The sequence below is a fragment of the Zonotrichia albicollis genome, chromosome 5 (genome assembly GCF_047830755.1).
Source record: "Zonotrichia albicollis isolate bZonAlb1 chromosome 5, bZonAlb1.hap1, whole genome shotgun sequence".
Taxonomy (NCBI): Eukaryota; Metazoa; Chordata; class Aves; order Passeriformes; family Passerellidae; genus Zonotrichia; species Zonotrichia albicollis.
This window is the reverse complement of record NC_133823.1, coordinates 49,575,637-49,600,300: the sequence shown is the minus strand read 5'-3', so window position 1 is coordinate 49,600,300 and position 24,664 is coordinate 49,575,637. Positions and strand designations below refer to the sequence as shown.

The 24,664-nt window shown below is 41.3% G+C and overlaps 1 protein-coding gene across 2 annotated transcripts; it reads right to left on the bottom strand.

Annotated features, from left to right (window-relative positions):
• Positions 1-2,236: 2,236 nt before the first annotated feature.
• Positions 2,237-10,363, bottom strand: TNIP2 (TNFAIP3 interacting protein 2). 2 transcript variants are annotated; one of them, XM_005485703.4, is made up of 6 exons: positions 9,785-10,363; positions 7,385-7,690; positions 5,595-5,678; positions 4,775-5,056; positions 4,296-4,415; positions 2,237-3,809 (listed from the first exon to the last, which is right to left on the bottom strand). In XM_005485703.4, the coding sequence occupies exons 1-6, from the start codon at positions 10,223-10,225 to the stop codon at positions 3,528-3,530; spliced, it is 1,515 nt and encodes a 504-aa protein (XP_005485760.2). In that variant the 5' UTR covers positions 10,226-10,363; the 3' UTR covers positions 2,237-3,527. The 2 variants fall into 2 exon arrangements, with proteins under 2 accessions (XP_005485760.2, XP_026648435.1); XM_026792634.2 differs by having other exon boundaries at positions 10,157-10,361.
• Between the last annotated feature and the right edge of the window lie 14,301 nt (positions 10,364-24,664).

The window sequence follows — 24,664 nt, the reverse complement described above, 5'->3', positions numbered from 1 at the left end:
TACAGTCTGGGAATCTCATTGCTGGTGAGGTGAGACAGATCCTCAGGAGCTGAGTAGCCCTGGCTCTGGACTCAGGTTGGTTCGGAGAGCAAAACTGAGGAACGGTCATTTGGTGGAGGAGAAATTTTAAGAGAAGAGACTAATCATGAAGGTAATTGGACAAATCCCTCTTGGCAGCTTTTAGTATGTTAAGACACATTCCTCCAAGTCCCAGAATAGGCAGTTATCCTGCCTGCTCTCAGCCTCTGTGGAACTGCAGTGTCTCTGTCTGCCTTCTGTCTGGTATTGGCATGACGCTGCACTACAGGCAGGGCTCTGAATGAGAGATCTACAGAAGCCTAAACAGGCATTAACTTTGCCTGAAAACAGGGTTCACTTCTCTTGGGTGCCTTTATTACCAACACAGCTAATGAGGAACTGAGCCCCATCCATACAGTCAGACAGTTTTTCTGTATGATTTCAAGAGTCTCTTGTGTGAGGATGTCTTTCTGCAGTTGAACAGATGATGTGTTTCATTGAACAAGTGTAGTACAAATGGATAATGAAAGTTCACAAAGTTTATGCTACTGAAGCTCCTTTCACTGCATGCAGTTACTTTCTTACTCATTATGCCTTTATTGCTTTCTTTTAGGAAAGGGACTGGGTTCTTGTTGCTATTCAACCAAGCAAGACACTCTGTTTGGACAACCATCCAACAAGAAAAGAACACCAGTGTGATGTGAGGCCAGAAGGAGCTTTTCTTAATTTAAAGAGTTCAAAAGTGCTGGAAATTCACAGCCACTTTCACTTGAGTGTTGGGAGAGTGGAGCTGACAGGTTTTATGCATTCTTGTCTGCAAGCTGAGAAATGTGGCTAGTGAAGGTAGGGGCTGGTGGCAGTTGCTGGGGATGCCTTGGTGTGTATGCTTTGCTTGGCGAGGAGGGGGCAGGTAAAGACTTTGTAGTGTTTTATCAAGAGACCTACCAGCGAATTTGGTGTAAAAGTCCAAGCACTGCATAACAGACAACTTTTCTTAGGAGCAATAGTTTATGGCCCACAATCTGAAGCAAATATTTGCATGTAAGACAGTGGCAGTTCTTTATAGTGTAACATTTCTTGGTTAAGCCAGAACAAGAAACAGTCATGCTTTTTACCAGCTTGGTGGAGGGGGGGGGGAACCAAAAACCTCAGTAGAGGTAAAGTCAAACAGCTCTGAGGAGAAACATTTTTATACAGAAAACCAGCAGATCTGTCCTAGATTTATGTCACAGGTAGTCAAATGCCAGTCCTCATTTATTGCTCTTATTATTGTATGTGGTAGCTGTAATCTGTGCCTGATCTGTAACTTTACCTGGTTTGGTTTGTTGTTGGTCCAGTGTTGTCTTTGCTGGAGGTATATCCAAGTTTTCCAGCTCTGCAGTACTCTCCTTTCCCAGGATTAATGTGAAACTAACCTCTGCTTTGACTAGGGACTAATTCACAGAATTTAAATCCACAAGAGTAGGCACTATTAATTTTTTGTGTAGTGCACATTTCTCCTATCTAATTCCTGCATCTATTTCTTATTAGAAATGATCATTTCTTATTGTAGGTCAGTCTATCCAAGTATACCCACAGGGATTAACATAAATGGAAACCTATAGCAGATTTCTCCCTCGGATACTTATTAAAGCAGTCATCATCTCAAGGCAATTAAAAAAAGGTTCTGCCAAGACCTGACTTACTTTTCTGTTCTGTTTGTTTTCTTAAGTGTGTTCTAGTGTGAATCAGTACAAAACTCAAGTCCCTCTTTTGCTGTATCAATCACTGGCATTATCATACTGATAAACACTGAAGCTGTAAACCAGGCTAGTTTAATGAGAACTGTCAAAAAAGTAAGATTAGCTTATGCCACAGGAAGTTTAATCATGTTTCTCAGCTTATATTCTCTGGGCTGCATCTGATCTCTAAGACCTTAAATGGCAATGTAAAAAATGGTCACTAAAAAATCCAAAACTTTCTGCATGTTTGTGCATGTTGTGTTGGGAAGAACAAGCTGGAAGTGAATGACAGGATTGGAGTCAGCTGTAGATTTGATTAAAAGTAACCATTGCTGCATGCAAGGGCCCAGGCATTGCTTTTGGTAATATCCCACATAAGATAAGAGTGGCATAAACCATCATCTTCCTTTGGGGCTGCAACAGGATCCCAAAAAGGAAATAGCCAGAAAAAAATCCACATTCCTTTTCAAATGTGGAATGTGGACCGAAGCAAAGCAGAAGACAAAAGTTGTTACACAAAGTGAGTTTTCTTTAATTATGCAGTGCCATGGTTGCACTAGGCCTTTACTTTCTGTCCCATCCTTAACTCTTGCTCTGACACAGTGAGAAAACAATTTCAGCTTCACCTGGAGCTAAGCTGCAAAAACCTGTCGCACTCTTATATTTGTACACTTTAATTAATTGCTGATACTCCTTCGCAAAACAGTCCCCTGCTATTTGTTGAAGCTCTCTCAAGTGCAGACAGGATAAGAAGAAATTTTAAGTTAGCATTGGCATAGTCACATGTGTGTGGCAGGGAAGGGGGTTAAATGTGTTCCTGTACCTCTGAAATGTCAATCTTTTGCTCAGAGATGAGGAGTGATTTTTTTTTCAACATATTTGAAAATAGTCTGAGAAGCTGGTTATCACTAAAGTAATGAAATAACTCATACCTGAAACCATGACATTTAATTAGCCCTTATTATAGTTCACTATTTCACATTTAAATACTTACGCCAAAAGAGATTTTTGGACCCCTTTTGTAGTAAAGCAAATGCAGAATCACTTTTATTATAAAAATAATCCTTAGGTCAAATAGGAATACAGACAATAATTACACAAATATCCATTCACAAATCTGTAAGACAGATATTTATGGCACAGACAATATAAATATCCCTGTACCTTGTTTCTGTGCAAAAAAGACAGGCTAGTTTTAGTCAATAACCAGCCCTTTTATGTTTTCTTCACTTCTTCTGATTTCAGTTAAACAGAAGGATTTTCAGATGAGATGTTTGGAAGTTCAGCCTCAAGAGTCAAGAACATACTTTCGCTTTTAATCCAGATAAAGCACAGTAAGATTTTTCCTATCCTCTGCCAAAATATTCCTTCCTGTTCTTCAGCCTACATTTTTTGGAAGAGGAGGAAAATTTCAAGTTCAGTAATTTTTCTCACAAGCCATCAGATGTGGTAGAGAATTAGACCCAAATAAAGTCAAGCTGCACTCTGAAGCTAAACTACCACTGTAGGTTTCAGTTTAGTCTGTAGTAGAATCTCCATTATACTTGCTTTCCTTGTAGCTGTCAAAAATAGTTCTTCAGAAAAACACTTTGCTTTCTCTTGAAGCCTTTCACACAGTCCAAGAGAAGGCAAAATCAAGTAAGAGGTAGATATTGTTCATCCTCCTAATTCCCCAGAGCTCTCCATTTGAATTACTCTGTTTTAGGACTGTAGGAGATACATGTATAGAGCAACTTTTACATCTATAAAAGTAGTGATTGATTGACTTACACCCCTCACATCCTGTGGTCACTGACAACATTCAGCAACGTGCTTGAGGAATTCATCACCAAGTTCATCACTGAAAAACCTCATGCAGTGAGGGCATCTGAGTTCACCCTGTGCCCTGCCTTCAGATCCCAAGTTTCCATTGTCCCCAGGAGGAGAAGCTTGTTCAGACTGTGAGTTTGTTCTTCTCTTCCCTGTCTGGCCTGGGCTGTTGCCTCGTAGGTGTTCCACATTTGTCTGAACAAACAAATGATTTTGGTTACCAGCGTGAACTCTGAAATGACTGCTTGTGTCTCTGGAGTCCTAGAAAGACAAAAAAAGAGCTCTTGAAAAAGATGCAAGAAAAATACTTTTTTTAACGGGTGATATTTTATCACCTTGATCTGAAACACCACTCAAATATTTATCTGAGGACTTGTAAATAAATTATTAATCAGTTTTTGCAGAGGTATTAATATTGTTGTAAAGAAGGTTTGTAGAAAACACAGAATACAACCAGTGTGCTAATTTAAAGATGCCAAGAGTCATGGCTGTCCTGTACCTTCTAAGAATTCCCCTTTCCAATGTTAATCCAAAAGCAGAAGAAAAAAGGGACTGGAAAAGGGGTATTACATCTGAACTGGGAAGCATCTCCACCAGAACTGACTATGAAACAATCAAAGTTTTTGATAGCTGCTGAAACTGTTTTAGAAATACTAAGATATTTTTTAAATATATTTAGAAGTATATTTTAGTCCCAAATTCTGTTGGCATGCTTCAACTACAGAAGCAGCATGCTGCTTTACTTACCTGTCTTCTTGCTAGCTGGTGTTGCAGACATGCAACTTCTGCCTGAAGTTCTTGTATTTTACTCTGCGCTCGTTCTCTGTCTGATCTCTCAGATGTGAAATCGTCTTTATAAACCAGGACCTGAAATAGAATTTTTATTTTAATATTTTATACATTAGAGCATTGGCAGGTTAGATTGGAAAGCTGAGACTGATTCCTTTATTACTTATTCCCAGAATATCAGTATTCTCTATTGTATGTGCATTTCAAAGGTATTTGTATTTCTTTTACAGATCTTTCATATTCTGTGTTGAGGCCAGCAGAACTGCATGGAGTTCTTTAAGTAGTGAGTTTCCTTTAAATCTGTGGTGTTAAGTATCTGTATAGCCAAATGTGCACAGACACGCAAATGTAAAAAAAAATCCCTTTTACCCCTTGGACTTTAGTGGTCTGGGAAGAAACTAAGAATTCCCATGTGTAGGAAAAAGAAACACAATGACCTGTTGCTCCAGCATTTGTATTCGCTCATGATCTCCTTCACAAGCCTTCTTCATGTCTTCCAGCTCTCTCTTGGTTTTTATGCACTCATTCATTTTCTCTTCCAGTAGTTTGTTTAACCGGAAGATCTCCTTGTGCATCAGGTCAGAATTCCTCTGTGCTGGAGCTCCTCCGTGGTGCTGCTCCAGCTGGGACTTCATCTCCTTCAGCTGCAGGTGCAGTCGCTTCACGTACTCGTCCCTGCTCGCGTCGTACTTCTGCCATTTTGCATTTAAATCTTCCACCTGAAAGTTCATCCAGGACATGAAGAATAGGGAGACACAAATTTCCAGGCTTTCATAGGCTGTCTAGAATTGCAGGACCAAAATCTTCTAGGGGATAATGCAACATGCTGACTCCACCCCTGAGGGTAAGTCACTGTACAGGAGAGCAGGAGATGATTGTGCAGACTCTTCACAATCTCCCAGCCTTCCCATCTCCCACTCCAAAGAGACAATATTAAATAATGTGGAAAGGGAAGGGTCTAGTGGGCCTAGTGCTGTTCTTCTGGGATGGAATACTGATCCACAGAAGGAACATGAAAATTTTCTTCTGCTCTGCACTGTATTTTTTAACAATAAAAATCCAGTGTGTTAGAAATTATGTAATAAGTAATTCTTAACTAAGGGAACCAAAACTATGTGCCATGTTGAAAGGACTAAGAAAAGCTGTCTTGCTTTGTTATTGCCATGTAATTAGATTAACCAGATTTATCTATTCCAAATTTACTCTAATACAAAATACTTAGCAAATATTAATCTATAACAAAATGAAAGTACTCACGTGAGCTACTTTTTGTTTTAACATCCTGTTTTCCTCTTGTAAGTTGCAGATTAGAGACTGAAGTGAAGTTTCATTGTCTAAAAGCTGTAATTTTCAGATAAAGTTAGGTGTTACTTTAACATAAAAATCTCAGATGCTGTTTGGCTGTGCTGTTAACTGGAAGTAATCTTTTTTTTTTTATGGGATATGTAATGACATACATCTAGGTTTTTATGACCTTGGTACTGCTATTAAATACACCTCATGACAACAGTGTTTAAGAGTTTACACAAAACTACTTATCTGGAGTAGGAGAACACATGACAAAGGCACAGATATGCCTTCATCTTGCTTTGTTATTACTGTCAATTTTGGGCAGTACTAGGAAGAAATTACTGAGGGGAAAAAACCCTGCTTGCTAAATAATTGACTAAAATGATACCTCTTTTTTACAGTTGTGACATCTGCTTAAAAAAACCCCGGTGTACGTGAGTAATATAGAACACTTTTGTGTAAAATTCCCTAGAATCAGCTAGTAATGGCATCTGAAATTTCTCCTCTTCAACAGGGAAGTCCCCACTGTACAAGGTTAGCTTTTATTGCATATATCAAAGTCAATCAAGCTTCCTGTCTATCAATTACATGTTAAATATGATAAAGCCAAATGCTTCAAGTCCCTTAAAAAGTCATTTTTTCTTCTACCTACTCAACCCCTATTTCTTACAGGTAACTTTAATGTAAGTTTTCTTTGGAAGCACTTCTGGGATGTTTGACAAAGCAGACATGAGTATGTATAGAGTTCATCACAACAGCACAGATGAGTGCTCATGTGGAAAACAGCATTACCACAGTGTAGCACTAACAGCCTAAGTCAGAATTATTCATTTTTGTGAGAACTGTCTGTAGCACCCTACTCACTGCTCTGATATGTTACTAGAGGCAGCACTGCTATTATTTCCTTATGGTTTTTTAATGAATTACCTCATTTTAACGAATGTTTAATAAATGACTCTCAGCCGTCAGGACTTCTGCAACAACAGAACAATGATCTACCCTTACCCCACACTGAGAACTTTTACTGAAGCCTCAACAGCCATTAGCAAAGTATACCAAAATCCAGGTGTTTCTTTGTGCCCTGCAGTAGCACTTCTGACACTGTCCTGTTATGAAGCTTTTTTTTTAAACATTCCATTTTTTTTTAAACATGAAGAGAAGCATTGCCCTGCACTCAGAGGCCAGGGGGAATCCCAGAGCAAAAAAAAAAGGTAGGACACCTTGACTCATATTCCACTAACCAACTTTCTTTAGGGCTATACTGCGTGTGCAAAGCCAAATCCTGATCCGAGAAGACCACATGTTACAGAGTTCTTAATATAAAAACTACTTTGAAATATCTCTACTTTTTTTTTGTGATTTTGATACTTAAACAAGCAATCAGGAGAGAGAAGCTTCAAAATCACAGCACCATCTAGTGCTGCACAGAAGCAGGAGTGGTATAAGGTAGGTACTGTCTCCTGTGTATTGAGGGAAGAACTGTGATCATGGAATTGCTGAGGTTGGACAAAACCTCTCAAATTCTTCTCCTCTCCAAAAAACGCCTCTGATGATGAGATGGACAATAGTGAAATGGTAGACAACTGCTTCTATCCTGAATTTCAGATACACGGAATTATTTACCATTGCCATGGCAGTCTTAACACCTTATTTAAAGGGCCGTTCTCACCATTCCCCTGTTACAGCTATCATACTGTAATTAACATCTCGGAAGCTAATAAGACTTCAAAGACCCACACAGTAGCTGTTAAGAATACCTGATTAGATCTTTCTGTAGGTATCTGGTCATCTGAATTCCCCTTCTCTTTTCTTTGCTTCTCTTCTAGACATTTTGCCAGATGTTGGCACATTTCTGCTGTGGACGCTAATTTGCGTTGAAGCTGGTGAGTTTCATCAGTGAGTGAACGGCACAAAACATCACTGGTGGCCTGAGCCTTCTCCCTCTCTGCCAGAGTCTTCTGCAGTCGTAAGATTTCTCTCTCCTTTTCATATGGAGGCTGATTTATCATCTGCTGTATCTCTCCATTTTTCTCCTCTAGCTGCTGATTCAACTTCTGCACTTCCTAAACAGAGGGGGGAGGGGAAGTTACTTAAAAGCAAAATAAAGTCAAAAGCCAAAATACATCTTAGACTTCAATATTGCAGTAATTCCTTATTGCTCCTGCACTCATTGCAAAGTACTTAAAAAGTAGATCAAATCCATTTCATTTCTGTATGTTCACAAGACCTTGGAACTTTTGGATCAATCAATCAAGAACTGCTCAGGCAGCCATGCAAACACTTTCTAATCAGTAGAATGGAGGAACAAGCAGCAAAAACTCAGGAAGATTTTATGACTATACAGCAGCAACAAAAACAAGAAACAAACTAATTTAAGATTAATAACTGTGGAGACTGAAAAATACTTACAGGTCTCATACACTAAACTACCATATAATAGAGATTTTCCTCAAAAGAAAGAAGGAACTGTTAAGTCATCAAATCCAGTGAGGTGTATTCACTGCCTGGTACTGTCACAAGGACAAAACAGAGCAACTTTCCCACCTAGGAAAGGATGGGAATGGTAAGGTAAGGATAAACAAGCAGAAAATAAAATCCATGTGGCAGCAGTGGCTCTAGTTTGGGCACAGCTGACTCCCAGATACACAAGGGGGGTCTGACACACCCCTAGAAAACAACTGTGTACTTGTTTCTGCATCTCCTTGTCCTGTTGGGAGCTCTGTGGGATCATCCACACTGCAGTCACGTCTCTGCAGGTGTTTTGGGAAGGAAGAGGTTTGCAAACTACCTGTAGTTCCATGCACTGAAAGGCACTGGTTTTGGCTTTGTAAACAAACAGGGTGGTTTTTACACACCCTCAAGATGCAGGCACTAGAAACGTCTGCAGCACTGCTCCTCCAGAATCAAGGATCTCTGGATGCCAGTGCAGACCAATAGACAGCTCCTATCCCAGCTCTACCACTCCAGTTCTCAGGAGTGCTAATAGAGCTGTAAATCACTGGGAACACTCTTTGCCAGAACTGGCCTCTGGCTTCACAAAAGTGTCCTTTTTATTTGGTTATTATTTAGTGCCAATTATTTCAGTGATCTGACTGGGCCTAGCATTGTATTCTTAAATAAATATTAAATAATATAATAATAATAATAATGTTAAATAAACATTAACATCTGACATAGATAAACAGCACTTGTTCTTATTACTGACATTTACATTCTTTAGCTTCATGATGAATGCTAAACTTCCCCTTTAAAGATATTCAGCACCAGCCTTTCAAATATGTTCAGATACCATAGGTTTGTCATCTGTCTGCAAAGTGTCAGTGAGATCATCTCTTATAACAAATTTCCAAACATTAACTTTTTAATATGTATTTTAGGTGAGTGTCATATATGGAAAATGTTTTGTATAAGCATTAGGTCAAGAGATTACTTATGACAAAAACAGTTGTTTCAGTTTTAACTACTGCTGCTCAGTTTGGAAATTACTTCATGCAGCTTCATCTAGAAATAAATGCTGTAAAAATCTTTGAGAATTTCAGACTGAACCTGGGAAACTCTTAATGACAATAACCAAAACAGCACTTGTGCTGGATGGGGAGGGATGCAGTTTTCAGGTTTTTTTCTTTCAAGAAAGATACTGATTTCCCTAATCTATCTCTCCCGACTTCTCAGTTACTTCTTCAAATATGAACGTCCTACCTCACTGTCAATACAAAAATCCATTTTTAAGAGCACTTCAAACAAAACAGTGTAATAGAAAAATTCGTGGCATCAGCTGATTATCTAATAAATTCAGGGAGGTTTTTACTAATTTTCTTTCTCCTTATGAAAAGAGTTGCATGAAGATCTATAGTGCCCTGCTAAGTTTTTGGTTTAGGATTTTATCGTTTGCCTTTTGAAGTGAACGCAGGGGGCGCCACCTTTGGACACAAACGGGCGAGTTGCTTCGGGCACCCGGCGATGGAGCGGGCATCGCTCGAAGGGGCTCCAGCCCTCGCTGCCAGCGCCGCACCAGGAGCGCTGCGGGGGCAGAACGCCCGCACTCTCCGCCCGCACCGCGCTCCCGAGGGAGGGAAAGGCGCTGCTGATGCTGCACCGCTCCCGAGGGAAGGCAAGGAGCTGCTGATGCTGCGCTCCCTGCGCGCCCGCGGCTGTACCTGGCTCAGCGTCTCCGCTCTCCGCGCCGAGAGCCGCTCGCTGTCGCGGGCCTGCTCCAGCTGCTCCAGCAGGCTCTCCACCAGCGAGCGGGCCGGCTCCGCGCCCGCCGCCGCATCCCCGCCCGCCGCCGGGCCAGGCTGCCGCTGCCGGGCCAGGCTGCCCCGCAGCTCCCGGATCGTCGCCTCCTTGGCCGCCAGCTGCAGCTGGAGGTGCTTCAGCTGCTGCGCGGACTCGTGGTACAAGGTGCAGAGCGCGTTGTACCGAGGCACTTTATTCTTCAAGCTCCTGTTCTCCCGGTGCAGCTTCTCCAGCGTCTCCTCGACCTGCCTGAAACGGGTCACCAGGGGGTCTGTGCTGCCGGCCTCGCTTACCGAGCACATGGCCGGGGTAGCTCCCTTCTGTTCCTTCTCCAGGGCGAGCAGGAGCCCAGACAGGTGCATAAAACTCGGCAGCGCAGCAGAACCAAGACAACGGCTTCGCTCTTCCGCCTTCCCCGCCGGGGGAGGAGGCAGCAGCTCCCTTTAAGGGCTCGCAGGACCCGCCTGTGCCGCCGCTTTTTTCTGTGGGTAGGGCCGGGCCGGGCCGAGCTCCGCCCTCGGGGGAGAACCCCGGCCGTGCCGAGCGCTCTTTCCCCCGCGGCCCGCGCGGGATGCGGCCCCCGGGGCAGCGCTGCCCGGGGAACCCCGGCAGGGCCGAGAGGGAGAACCGGCACCGGGGGCGGGGGGAGAAACCCGGGGGCGAGGCAGGGGGCGAACGGGAGGCTCGGTGGAACGGGGGAAGTCCCGGCGGGGCGGGGGAACGCGGGCAGGAGGCTGCGGGAGGGGCGCTGGGGGGAGCGGGGCTCCCGGCGCACCGAGGGTCTCTCGGGGCTGGCGGGCGGCGCTGGCTCCGCGTTGCGAAAGGCCCGGAGCGCCGCGTCCTCCCGGCGCCGCTGTGGGAATTCCCGGCTCCGAGCGGGACTTTCCCCGCTGGCGGCGACCCCCGGGCTCTCGGCTCTCCCCGCTCCGCCGGCCCCGGGGCAGCAGGAGAAGAAAGGCCCAGGAATCCTCTCTGTGGTCGTTGTGTCTGCAGCGGTGTGTGAGGGGATGGCTCCGCACCGGGGCAGAGCAGCCCGTCCCCCTCGCAATCCCTGGACTTGGGCAGGTGTGGAAGAGGAACTTCCTAAGCGAAGACCTCGAACACGCCAAAATCTTCGGTCATCTAAATCTATATCACCAGCCAGTGTTTATACTCTCAGGGTGAGTTAACGAGAGCAAAAGCAGCTGCTTGACACTGAATAAACTGCTGCCCACTGGCTGCCGTATGGCGGAGAACTTTTTTATTGGCAGCATAGAGACAGAACTTGTTAATCAATATCACTGTCAGGGAGTAACACTGGTGTAGTATTTCTCATAGGGTATGGTACAGCTGGACTGAAAGAAGGCATATTTTGGATTGGTTTAGTTATGTCCATGTTACTATTCTGATAGAACTAAGTGGGAGGAAAGAGCCTTAAACCAGTACAAAAATGAGTCCCAGGTTACATTTGGTTATTACTGGCAATAGTATTTATTGTGTGTATGAGTATGCATGTGCATCATAACGTGTACAACACAAAGCTCCATGTGTGCACAAGCCACGGGAGATGTGTCTGACCTAAGTGCCTAAAATACAGCAAGTGAAAATCACCACATGCTGCTGGTGGAGGCAGCAAAAAGAGGAGACTTTAGACAAAGTGATAGAGAGCGGCCTCCTGTGTTAGCAGGTCTCAGGATAAAAAGACACCAGTGAATAATTTACAGGAATGGGAACATGATGAAAGGAAAAGATGGTGAACTTCGAAGTTGAGACTGTCAGTCACCCTGGTGATGGCTAAAGACCTCCTGAGGTTCCTCTTAACATGAATTACCCTGTGATTCAGTCTAGCTCTTTGAGGTGGAAAGTCATTACTTTGCCACCTTAATTATTCTAGTAAGAATTAGGAGTAATAAATTCAAAACTGTCTGTTAGCTAAGCTGCTTCTAAAAATATAACTGAATTTTATAGAAGTTTATTTCACAGAAGACCTTGTGTGACAGAAAAGGGTAAAGCACTTGTATGTGTGACAGGTCCCTGGCATATTTGCTCTTTCATCTAATGCTGTAAATATCGAATGATTTAGGACAATGAAAAATGTGTGGAAGTTGAGGGAATATAATTTTTTATATTTTACTTGTATAAAGTTATATTCTACACCCTTAAGACATTGATTTTGGTGTGAAGAAAGTAAAGTTCCTGCTTTAAAATACCTATGCTTTGTCATTTTCATATACATGATAAAGAAAAGTGAAAAAAACACATAAAACTTCATGTTACATTTTCATTATTGTGTTACAGTCAGAGCTAACTGAAGAATTTGGAGCAAAATTGCTTTTGCTGACTGTCAAAATATTTTTGTCTAAGATTTGTAGAAACGTTTGATGAAGCCCTGGTACTGGAGAAATGTTTGGTTTCCTGCCAATTAATTAGCAAACTACAAGGAAACTCAGCTATGCCATGTTTGCAGCTGAGGCAAAGCATCAGAGAATTCAGTTAGCTGCAAAATAGAATCCTTTATAATACAGTTACATTTGTAGTATTGTGTTAGTATGTTAAAGTAGATCATTACTAAAAATTTGGAATTACTGGTGCCTTGTATGAAGGCAGCATTCCCCCAGGAAAACACCAGTGACTCCAGGGAAATTTGACCTGCGTAAGTGCTGAGTAAGAAACGATCCCTCGTGTCCTTGGGAATGCCCTGAGATGACTGTTTCCTTTTGTCACTTCTGAAATACAGAGGAATTCCTGGGAATTCAGTCAAAGGAGCTGCTGCCAAAGAATGAGTCACATCTTGCTGTGCTTCTAGCACCTGGCTTTTCCTGGATTGCCTCTCCTGCACTCTTACCCAGTTTGTTGATAAGCTTTGTGCTGTGGCACACTTGTTCTTTTTGGGGTTGCACAATCCTGAGGGCTTATTGAGTACTGTGTGAACAGCAGGTATGCTCTGCACGACTTAATATAAAGAAAAGAAAGTTTATTTTCCATACTGTACTGGTTTCAACATGATATATAAGGTGAAGTTCACTTTAACTCTTTCTCAGTAGGGTGTAACAGGATAGATGTGATTAAACCCATGTGGGAAAAATTTAACCTCAGATTTTGTTAAAGAACTCTTAACAAAGCTGTTTTGAATAAGTAATTCTGTGCACATCACAACTTACCATCATGTATGAGATTCATCATAGAGTGCATGGAAAAAAGGGATTAGATACTGCCTAGAAACAAAAAGAAAGTGAAGCTGCTTCTAGGAAAGCAGAAAGAAAGGAAGGTGAACAGTATGGTTAGATTAATGAAGGGTTCATAAATGTACATATATTTAAATTTTCATTTTTAAGCATGAATTATTTGTCGAGAGGGTAAGAATAATTCCTCTAAATGTTCTGTTTCTGTAACATTAGAGAAAATCTTGTAAATCTTTGTATTTAAAAGAGTAATTCTCTGTTGACAAGACTCTGCAACATATTGGGAGGTTCTGTCATTTTCTAAAGTGACCTCTACTCAATTTGTAAGAAATTGTATTTTTCACTTGTGAGCTCCAGGTGTCATTCAGCCAATCAAGCTGTGGTTTACCCCATGGTCTTAAGTCACCACTAATTGTACTGGAGGGTAAGTTGTGACATAATTATACTTAAAAACTGTTGGAATTGCCTTGAGGTGATTTACTTAAACAGAACTAATTAGAAATTAGTAGGTGATCCTCTGGCTGCTGTAGGCTGAAAAAAAAGCAATGAGTTCACATTTCCTTTTGCTCATGCAGTGCAAAAGGGGGGGAAATAACCTGTAAAATTATCTGACATACTCCCTCCTACATAAGGTGCTGCCAGAAATCTCTGTGTGTGTCCAAAAATCTGATTTTCATGCTGAACAACTGAAGCATTGGGGCTTTTGTGACTCATAGATCAACAGTAATTGTGAGCTGCAGGCATGTTTACACTCCTTCCATGGGCAGGACTAAACATCCTTTCTATAGATCACTGTATTGGATGTTCTGATGAGATAATGTTCAACACGTTTTACTGCTGCAATGACACAGTCCCTGAGAGGTTGGCCTGAGGGCTGCCAGGATTCCCAAAACTGGATGAACTCATGTCTGTGACGTACATATGTGGCCATCTGTCTGCACTGGGGCTCTGACTTGGAGCACAGCATTCTTTTTTCAGTCTTGTTTTCTGTTTACACACATGAAAATATTTAGTTTATCTTGGGGAAATAGAATGGGATCTCTTTATTTCTAATGTAAGGTTTTCCCTTGCTTTAGTGGTGGCTTTGGGTTGGGTTTGTTGGGTTTTTTTTGGGGCCGGGGGGGGGGGGTTGTTTGTTTGTTTTGTTTGGGTTTTCTTATTGTTGTTCTTGTTGTTTTGGGTTTGTTTTTACATGGTTTGCCCTTTGGAGGATGTAAAAACCAAAAGTGTTTTGATGCAGGGGGGCAGAGTCCCAGGGCCCCATGTTCTTAGTCACAGTAGGGCTGAAATAACCAGGATGAGCTGTACAAAGCCATGACGTTGGTCAGATCCAGCAGTCCCAGCACTTTTCCCTGAGAGATATTTCTTTCACATATGGACAGAAATGGTTCAGGCTCATCCTGATGGGTGTTGATAGATCAGCAGGGTACACTCTGGTATGGGTCTCTCACCAGGCCCTTGATCTGTTTGTGTCCATGCCAAGGCAAGAGCTTTCTGTTGTGCTTTGCTATACCTCAGTGCTTTGGTCTTTGCTCAGTTCACCCTCCTGTGCTCACTGTCTGTGTGTTCAGCTGTTTCAGGCCCTGCTTTAGTTTCCCCTGCACAGTCTCACTTTTGCATTTCTCTTCTGTCTGCCCATGGCACAATAGCACCAGTGGCCTCAGTCTGACCTTGCAGACTGGAAGTTATTGCAGTGCTGCTGCTGCCCCTGGATCTGAGAAGTTCAAGCAGTTTTCTTGGTTCTTTGGAAACCCTTATCATGATGTCACTGATTTTTGAGCTGTGATTCTATTTACAAGAATGTAAAAAGCTCTCTGGTACATTAAGTGTGCAACAAGTGGAGGCTCTTTCCTTACCCACAGGCTTAGGTCACTCCTACTTAAAAGCAAATTACTTCTTTGAGCTTGTTCTGGATAAAACCTTGGGGTTTGCCCACATCTATTTATTCCTGTTGAGCAGTGCAGGATATGCTGGCTTGTAGTTGTCATAGGAAACCTTTCCCTAAATCTGAAATTTGAAATTTGAAGTACTGCAGACAAATTTTTTTTTGTGTGCCACAGGAAACACTTTCCTAACTCTTAGTATATGATCCAAAATCAGACTTTTTGTGGATTTTATATATATATATATAATTATATATATATAAAATATATATATATATATAATGGATTTTCTGCTTTGGTTAATATAGAGTGATGTGAGTTTTCTGGTTTCTGTTATTCATCTTTCCTCAAAGGCCAGCCAATTTTAAGGGGAAAAAAATAAAATTATTAATTCTGAATAACTTGGCATTCACTTGCAAGACTGGAAAAAAAAGATTTGCAGGTAAAAACTTAGTTGTTTGCAGATTTGTTTGATATGTTAATGTTTTGTAATGAAACTTTCTAAAGTAGTGTCCATGATGTTTCTGATCAAAGCCACTCATCCTAACTAGAACAAAACCAGTTTCAGCATTTTTGATCTTTAACTCTTTCTTTTTAGCAAACAGACCTCTAGAGTTTGGTTAGATAAATTTGTGATTTAACTGTCTTTTTTTTATACATTTGTTTTAAAGGATGATGGGGAAAAAGGATTTCCTAAGACTGGCAGGAACCACAAAATAAATCATGGTTACGTAGGAATTCAATTCTACTAGAATTCTAATTCAGGAAAAAGAAACATTGGATGCTTCTTAGAACATCCTTGGCACTAGTTGGTGAAATAGTTTCAGAACTATAATATAGAAGAAGTGTTGGGAAGAATTTAGCAACTAGCACTTGAAAGTGGAAGTGTCCTTACCACACCACTCATTCTTCTTCCACAGAAATGGCAACATTTCCTAAAATTCTGATTAGTGTCCAGTTCAGAGGCAAAAAACAGCACAGTTGTGTAAAGCAGAAAATCCTTCAATCATCCTGCCAGGAAAGGGGAAAGCAGTTTTCAGCAGAGTTTTAAATTCAAGCCATCAATGTAGTGTTTTTCAGACTGAAGTGAAGAATTAATGCCATGTAAATACCAGCTACTGAAAACTTCAGCTCTTGTCCAAGCCTGTTTTTGTTATGAGCCAGAGTAAGCATATTCTCAGTCATTGGTCATGCTTGAAGCAGACAAGCATTTTGACAATTTCTGCTCTCAAACAGAATTAATGGAATGTGGAAAAATAGCTGTACAAAGCCATGACATTGGTCAGATGCAGCAGTCCCAACACTCCTTTGTTGCAGTCCCAACATGCAGCCTGCATGCCAGTACCTTCTCAGCCTTAACACAATAATTAGCTTAATGTGGACACACAAGTAGGTATGGATTGTAGAAGATAAAATCAGGAAACCATAAGAAAAAATAATTTCTTCGAAGTGATAACTCCTGGAAAAAAAGACACTGTAGCTGTTTCCATGGCTGAATGTGTCTGAGCTCCACAGTGCCACAGGAATTTACACTCATGGTACAGTGAAATATGCCTGTGTCTACAGGAATAAATCTTTTTAGCTCTAAATTAAATGGGTTTCTTTCCAATTAATTATATTAAATTTATGCAATATATTATGATTATTATTGAGTTAATGTACATTTTAGGGTAGGTGGCTGTTTGGCAAAGTCTTTACTCTCTTCTTGCCCTAAGCTATGGAGGAAATACTGCAGGGGATTTAGATGTATGGTTTTCATTTAAGTTTCTGATGAGAGCTACTGATATATTTAACTGAACAAATAGAGATGCCACCATCTAAAGGGGTGAGGTTAAGAATTGATTGACACTGATTGCTGCTGTCTCTTCCCTTGAGTTTGCTGCTTGACTTGAGTAAGTTTTGTGAGAGCTTAATTTGCTTTGCCATGTGAATCTTCCAGTACTGACAATAATGGCATTGATGTAGATGGCTTAAAGGCAAAAAGGCTGCAGAATATTAAGTATTTGGTCTATGGAATGAAGATCACATCAGTCTGTGCTTATCCTTACTTAATTTTTAGAGAAAACCTGAAAGTTTTGACTTCAAACTGGTTCAACAGAATGAGCCATTATGGCCATTTAATTGACCCACTTATCTATTTATGACTGAAATTCTTGGAAGTCAGCTGTGAGAAAGGTAATTCTGTTAGGCCTTGCATAAACAAAATAAGAAATGTTCTCTGCACTGGAATACTCTACATAGTGGCTCATTTGGGGGTTAGTAAGTCAGACTTAGTGTAATTGTGATGCTCCAGTTTCAGGGTGTGCAGACACATAGACACCTTTAAAAGGACTGGTTTCAGAAACAGTGGGTTTGAACTTCAAGGATTTCCACCAAAGTCACAATATTCATGTAACCAGCTTTGGAAATACTCCCTTTTCTCTGAGAGCAGAATATAATATTGTCATTACCTTGTATTTACTGAAATTACACCTTAAAAAAAAATCAGAGGTGTTCAAAGAGAAGATTTGGAGGATGGGTGTTTTTGTTGGGTCCTTTGCTGTATCTGGAAAAAGAACAAAGACCTCTTGAGATCATCTCTACTTCCTCAGATTAGTTGTCTGTCTCTCCCTACAAACTTTGCTTCTGCTATATCTGTATATGACATTTGCTCCCTCACTACTGGGACTTAGAGATAAAACCAATCCTTGTAGTAGTTTTTTTTTTTTTAAATCAGATTTCTGACATAATGGTGTGGCCATTAGCTGACCCAATGGCTGTAAAAAATAATGAAACACAATCACCCCCATCTCTTATTTCCTGTGAGCTATGCAGGAAGTGTCTCAGAATGAAAGAAAAGCTATGAATTTGCCAGATAATGAGTCCGAATCTTGGTTCATGGTTCTTTCCTGTAGGCAAAATTAAGGGTTTCTTGTAAACTTAAAGGAAGTGGAGTAAAGGAGTTCACTTGTGTGATAGTGAGAGTAGCCAAATGATTGATTAGCTGTTGAGAGGAAAGCTGTGCTAAGGGCATTATTTCTTTCCAGAGGTACTGGAGGAGTGTGATGGGTGAGCTGGCAGGTGAGACCCCCCAGCACAGGGGAGAGAGAATCAGAGGGGCAAATGCAAGCAAAACGTGTGTGCTGAGGTTTTCTCTGTTACTAAACAGAGAAAAGAAAAAGAAACCAAAGAACTGATGTGAAGGCATCACTCACCACCTCCCACCCCCAGCCAATGGCCAGACAGCCTCTGAGTAATGGCTTGTTCTGACACCACCACCACCCCCAGTTTTACTGCTCAATAACATGGAAAATCTCTTGGGTCACTGGGGGCAGCTGTCCTGGCTGTGGCCTGTCCCTCCTGCCCTCCCCAGCCTTCTCCTGGGGCACAGAGGGAAGCAGGGAAGGCCTTGAGGCTGTGCAAGCCCTGTCCAGCAAGAGCCAAAGCACTGCCCTGTTATCAGCACTGCTTTGGCCTCAGATCTAAAACACAGCTTTGGTCAGGCTGCTGTTATAAAATTATCTCCATATATATATATATATATCTCCACACCTGGTACAGCAAATGTTACCCCAAACAGGTGGGGAAGATACCAATATTTTGTAGAATTTACATGGCTCTTGTAGTTTTCATTTAATAGAATGAAATCAGGCAAGACATTTTTTTCTCTATTTTGAAAGGAGGAGACCTGAAGTGATGCCTTAAATTTTAGCTTTCATATTTTCTAGATACTGTACTGCATTAGTGTGTGACTCTGAACTTCATATAAAGTGTAAGCAAGTTCTCCTCACAGTCAGTCAGACAAAACAATCCTTTTCCAGCCTGAGAACCAAGGACACCATTGCAGCTTCAGGCGAAAAAGTACAAACAGCAAATTGAGGAGAGCAGTCTGGGAGGGTGGGACTTCATAATCTGAAATTGGAAAATTAACCCCAGTATGTAAAAGGCCCAACATTTATAAAAGTGTGAAAACTCATGACTCAGAGTCCATATTGGGTGTAGCCTCAGCCAGGCTCTTGTACTGCCCAAGGTTTATCCTGTGAAGGTCTTTTAATAAATACCTATTTTATCCTTTAACACCTCATAGCCTCTGTTCTTGTTAGCCTCTGAAGGCATCACAAGCAATGAGATACCAAGAGGTTTGCTCAAAGCTGCATATAATATCAAAAGATTGTGAGCTGAAGAGGCACAGAATCCTTGAGCTAAAAACACTGAAAACACTTTGGGAAAGAATAGTTTTCAAGATGTAATGTCTGATAATAACAGTATCAGAATTTGTTCATGACTCCTGCTAATAGACAAAATGATGTTTAGAATACTCAGAAAACAAAATTTGTCTCTTTCCCAGGTTTACCCATGGATTAATGTCAATCTATACTAGAAGGCGAAAGGTATTTTCAGCCTCTCCTTTTCTCATCTTTATTAATAACATCTCCAACCTCAGCAGTACTCTCAGACATACATCTCCTGCAGAGCAATCCAAGCCAAATGGAACAAGTCTCTGCCAGAGCAGCACCTTGAGAATTTCCCAGCACATCTGCATAACAGCTCCAGGATGGCTTTGCCACAAGGGAACTGTGCCACCTGTCATGTCAGGTTTTCTGTACCTCTGACAGAGCACATGGCATTCAAAGTGCTGCTATCCCCAGGGTGATCCCTGTGTATTTATTCCTGCAGCAGCCCACACAGGGGATTGCTGCCCAAGAGGGCTCTAATTCCCTGGGGCAGAGGCAAATGGAATTGGGAATCTGAACTTCCTGTGAGAGAACTATGGTGATGAAAGAGCTTTCCTGGCTGCTCTGTGTGGGAAGCATTTGAGTCTTGTGCCCCGTTGGAAAGAGGAGATGCTTTTGCATGGAGCAGAGGAGTGCTGTTCCTGCTTGTGCTGCTGTTTCAGTCTGGAGCTGCTCAGTGCTCCAAGGAATTTCATGAGCTGTTCCTCACTAACCCACAGATGCTCCAAATCAGCCTGGTGCTGATTTGGTTCATACCTGTTATGCTGTGGCTTTAGTCTTACCAAGAAACTTGGAGTCTTTGGGATCCATGAGGGCTGATAATGGAGAAGGGCCCTCCTCTCTGCTCCTACCTTGTGTACACAGGTTTTTCCATGTAGAGAAATGGATGATGTCCTTAATTCTGCTCAGCCTCTGACAGTGCCAACTCTGCCCCTATGGCTTGACCAGAGATTGGATAGGTTTAGCTAAAAGCAACATGAGATGTGATAGAATGGGGAAGTGATACCTTTGTTCAAAGTGTAGCATGCTCAATGTGATGGTGAGTGCCAAAGTGAATTATTACTGTTACTTCTGCAGGGTGATGCTGAGTAATTTGAGAGTCTGCCATTTACGGTTCTTGATTTCAAATTTGTGTGAGACATATCCTTCATTTCCCTGGCATGTGCCTCACTGCTTTTAAAGCAGTGTGATGTTATTTGATTTTGGCAGAAGATGGGAAGATATGTGTGTGTGTAACAACTAGTATGGAGGCAAACAGGGAAATACCTGCAGCATGTGTATTTGGTGTAAGATGTGCCAGGGAAAGCTTAGGCTGGATACTAGGAAATAATTCTTCACTAGAAGGTTTATCAAGCACTGCAACAGGCTGCCCAGGGCTGTGGTGAAATCAGCATCTCTGGAGCTGTTTAAAAGAGGTGTGGCTGGGGCACTTGGGGATGGGATTTAGTGATGGACTTGGCAATGTTGGGTTAACAGTTGGACTCAATGATCTTAAAGGTCTTTTCCAACCTAAAGAATTCCACTGTTCTATGAAATATGTGCTCTTGGCTGGTGGTGGTCCAAAGTGGGATGTAGTTGGTTAACATAGAGAAATCATCCTGCCACTTACATGACACAAACAGTTCAAAACCACTCTTTTTCTGTTTTTCATGGGTAAGGATGCTGCCCCTGCTGCCTTGCTGTCCCCCTTGTTTTGTTATGGTATTCAAAATAACAGAACTACTACTGTATCCTCCAGATTTTTGTGTTAATAGCCTGAAGCACAGAACACATGCCTTGGCACATGGGTTTGGGCATAATCTCCTCTTTTCATCACTTTCTTCCTTCATAGGAGGCTGCTAGTGAGTCTGGCTAGAAGAGCAAAAGCCTTAGCTGAGTCTTGTGTGTATTGTCTGACCCCTGAGCAAGGGATCCCCTACTGTGCTCTTGGAGATGCAGCTGTTTGACCCTGAAAAGACACCCAGGAGCTCATTTCCACACTGGATAGCAGAGATCAGAGTGCTCAAATCTCCATGAGCAGCCTGCTTATCACAGTGTCTGAGCTGCTGCTAAATGTACAGAATAACAAAAAGGACATTAGCTCTATTAGGGCATTAGCTCTATTTTATTTCCCCCAAGAAAAGCTAGGGTTATTTTACTTGCCATGTGCCTGCTCTTTTTCCTTTTTTTTTTTTTTGGTTTTTTGTTCTTTGGTTTTTTGTTTATAGTCTGCCTGCTGCACTGTACTTAGAAGAAGTGAAAATTTAAATTTTGCCATAGGCTTGAAAATGGTTATCCTGTACATACTGAAAGATTCAGCAACATTTATCATTGTGACTCTTCAGATGTTTCCATTTAAAATTCTAAAAGGTGGTGTCAAACATCAACAAGCTTTTGTCAGGAGCTCAGAGTATTTGCAGTGACGTCCTGTTGTGCGCAGATCCTGGCATAAATGATGCCAGGCCCCCTTAGCAGACCTCTGTGAAGAGCATCACTGTACACACTTGACTTAAATATTCATCTCTGGGCCATGTTAATGTTTAGTTGAGTAACTCTTCTTGTTTGATGTTGATTTACATACAGCAGTCTGACCATTTAATGGCACAGCACTTCCTAGACACCTCCAGGGAAAATTAGGCGTTTTAGAGCTGTAGAATGTGGCATTGATTTCTTTCAGTTTGCATAATTCTGAACTTTGTTTTTGGTTGTATGTATTCTGAACTTTGTTTTTGGTTGAATTATTTAACAAGGCACAGCAAGTACTCGAGTCTGTGTGCCAAACAAGAAAAAGCAGAAGTTGTAGCACTGCAGTTTGCACCATCAGGTTTCAGGGCTCAGGACTGTCGCGTTTCTTGCTGTGGAGGTCCCCAGTGCATTCCTCCATGTGTCAGCCAGGAAAGTGGTTGTCATGGCTGAATTTGGGACTTTCTGAAATTTTCTTGCCACCAAAATAAATCTGACTGAATCTGGACTTAACCATGTTAAATTTCTGAGAAAATTTTGTTATGGGTAAGGGCAGAGTCTGAAACTGAGACTTCGTCACGAGCTCCTGAAAATCTCTAGGATGCAGTTTGTGTGTCCTTCCCCTGTGTGTGACTCTGCAAACCAAGAGGAGTGGCTCCCCTGGGTGCTGTGCATGACTCTGCACTTATGTGATTGCTGTACTGGGTGAGGTGGCTGGGCATGTAAAAATAGCTGTGCTTACTCAGATGCACCTGATGCCGGCAGAAAAATACCACTGGATGGTAAAGCTGGAACACCTTGTGCTTCTTTCCCATAACCAGCAGCAAACAGAAAGCAAGATTTAAAAGAAAGGGGAGATAATTTACAGCTCATTTTCAGCATTCTGGAGGGTTTTTTTCAGCATTTTCTTTTTTCTTGTTTCTTTTCATGGGTTCAGTTATATTTTAGGGCATGGAGAAACCATCCATTTCCTATTCCTTTGCCAGGGTGATGCCAGCCCTATGTTTCTGTAACTTGGGATCTTTGTGAAAGCAAGGTCTAAATTTGTATTCCCTTTTATCTGCCCATCTGAGACATCTTTTATTGGCACTAACATGCCCACTGGGGTCTTTGCAAGGCCAGAAGATCCTGCTGCTCCAATGTGTTATTTCCATGTAAATACAGATTTTCCCTGAAGGCTAATAACAAGGCTTTTAAAAGACAAAAAACTTTTCATATAAGAATTCTGGAGTAAGAACCTTTCTTGCCTGGTATCATAAAATGCTATATAGAAATAGAAATGACATTGCATATCATAGGAGCTGTTTATTCGTTGTTAATTTACATTTGTGTGCATGTGTAACCACACACAGAGCCAATGCTGTACAGTCTTGGCAAATAGAGTGCATATCTGATAAAACATACTGGAGAAACCTAGATTGTAAAGTGACAAGTTATATTCAATTGAGTCCCTCACTCTGTTTAGAGCAGTAATGAGGTTTTTTGCTTACTCTGGATCCTTGATTATTGTGCTGGGGCTGTGGGGTTTATTTTGTGTGTCTCACAATTCGACCTAAGGCAGTGTGTTTCAGTGTATTGATAATTATCTAATCTTTTTTCAAAGAGTCTTCTTACCAGAAGATTATGGATTGCACCCATTTACTTCAGAAATCCTGTGAGTCACAGCATCAGAGAGAAACTGAAACTGAAATCACTCCTCTAGCTAATGTGTTTTTTATCAGTTTTAATGCTAGCAGTACCCAGATAGTTGGCTCACAGGTCAGAGCTCCAGATGCTCTTGGAATATTACCCAGGCACCATAGCTCAAAGTTCTAACACCACATGGACAAGATAAAAAGGTAACACTATGATCAGTTCCATTTTCTGGTTGTGTTTCTTCATTGAAAAACCCAAACAAAAACTCCACCCATTAAAACCAAACAGAGAAGCACAAGAACGTTACTACAGGGGTCAGCAGGAAAATGACTAGAGAAAAATCTTCAAAGTAAATTAGTCACAAGTAAGCAACCCTGTGGGGTCTATTTAGTTTCAGTCAACAGGATTTTAATATTTGCAAGAGCATTTCTGCAGTGGTTCTTAGTGGAGAAAAGTTCTCAGTCTGCTTCAAGAAATGAAACCATCAGATTCTGGTAATGTAAAGATTTGTGTTGAACCAATATCTTTCTCAAAACATAAGTTATTTCCATCTTTATTGCATCATAATACAGCTCTATGAGTGCTGTAATACAAAGAGGTCCAAATCACACTTTACAGTAAGATTTGTTAACATTTTCCCATTACCAATTGTTCCTTTTCTCTGTTCTACCGTGATCTAAATGGGGGACTGTGACATGTTTGGTTTTCAGTAAAGTAAAAGGAAGTGAACACAGTGAGTTTACCAAATTCATCAGCCCAGGCTAATAAATTGATTTGCTTCTTCTTCACAGAAGCCACAATCTCACAGGAGTTTACTAATTCGATACAAAAAGAGAAGAAAAATCCCTGTAGCCCAATTAACAAATGCATTCAGTAGAGCTCTTTCTAAAATGTTGAATTAAGTGAAATATTTATCAGAATGGGCCCAATTACCAGGAAACTGTTGCAGATTTCATTTAACTTTTATTAAAGATTAATAATTTTTCAAATTATTGATTTACATCTAATAAAAAATATAGAATGTTTATCTGGCTCAGATGAAGTACATTGTAATTTGCTATTCCTTAGCAGCAATGTTACCCAGAGTCTTCATCTGCTTTTTTAACAGTTTACAGAGATAAGTCAGTGTTCTTATTCCTCTTTTAGTGATAGAAAACTTTGGATGAAGAGGAACTAAGGGACAATTAAAAATATAAGCAGAGAAAAACAAGTGTATTTATTATTAAATAATGGAGCGCAAATAGAGAAATCTAATGGGGAGGGGGAGGTATCTGGAAGAACATGAGACAAAATTAAATCTGTTCTAATACCTGTACACTGCAAAGACACACGGCTCTGTTTCATAGGCCAGTTCTGACATCATCACTCATTTTTCCACACTACTGCCATGTGTTTTTCTCTAGAAAGAAGATAAAAGTGAATCAAAAATGCAAACCAAAAAGCTCTTTCAGACCAACAAGAGAATG

Bases quoted from the DNA above. Each gene is read 5' to 3' on its own strand.
- TNIP2 (XM_005485703.4), bottom strand. From the start codon at position 10,225: ATGCACCTGTCTGGGCTCCTGCTCGCCCTGGAGAAGGAACAGAAGGGA. The intron at 5,057-5,594 runs GTGAGTACTTTC...ATGAACTTTCAG, and splicing joins TAAAACAAAAAGTAGCTCAC to GTGGAAGATTTAAATGCAAA. The intron at 4,416-4,774 runs GTCATTGTGTTT...ATTCTATTTCAG, and splicing joins TACAAATGCTGGAGCAACAG to GTCCTGGTTTATAAAGACGA.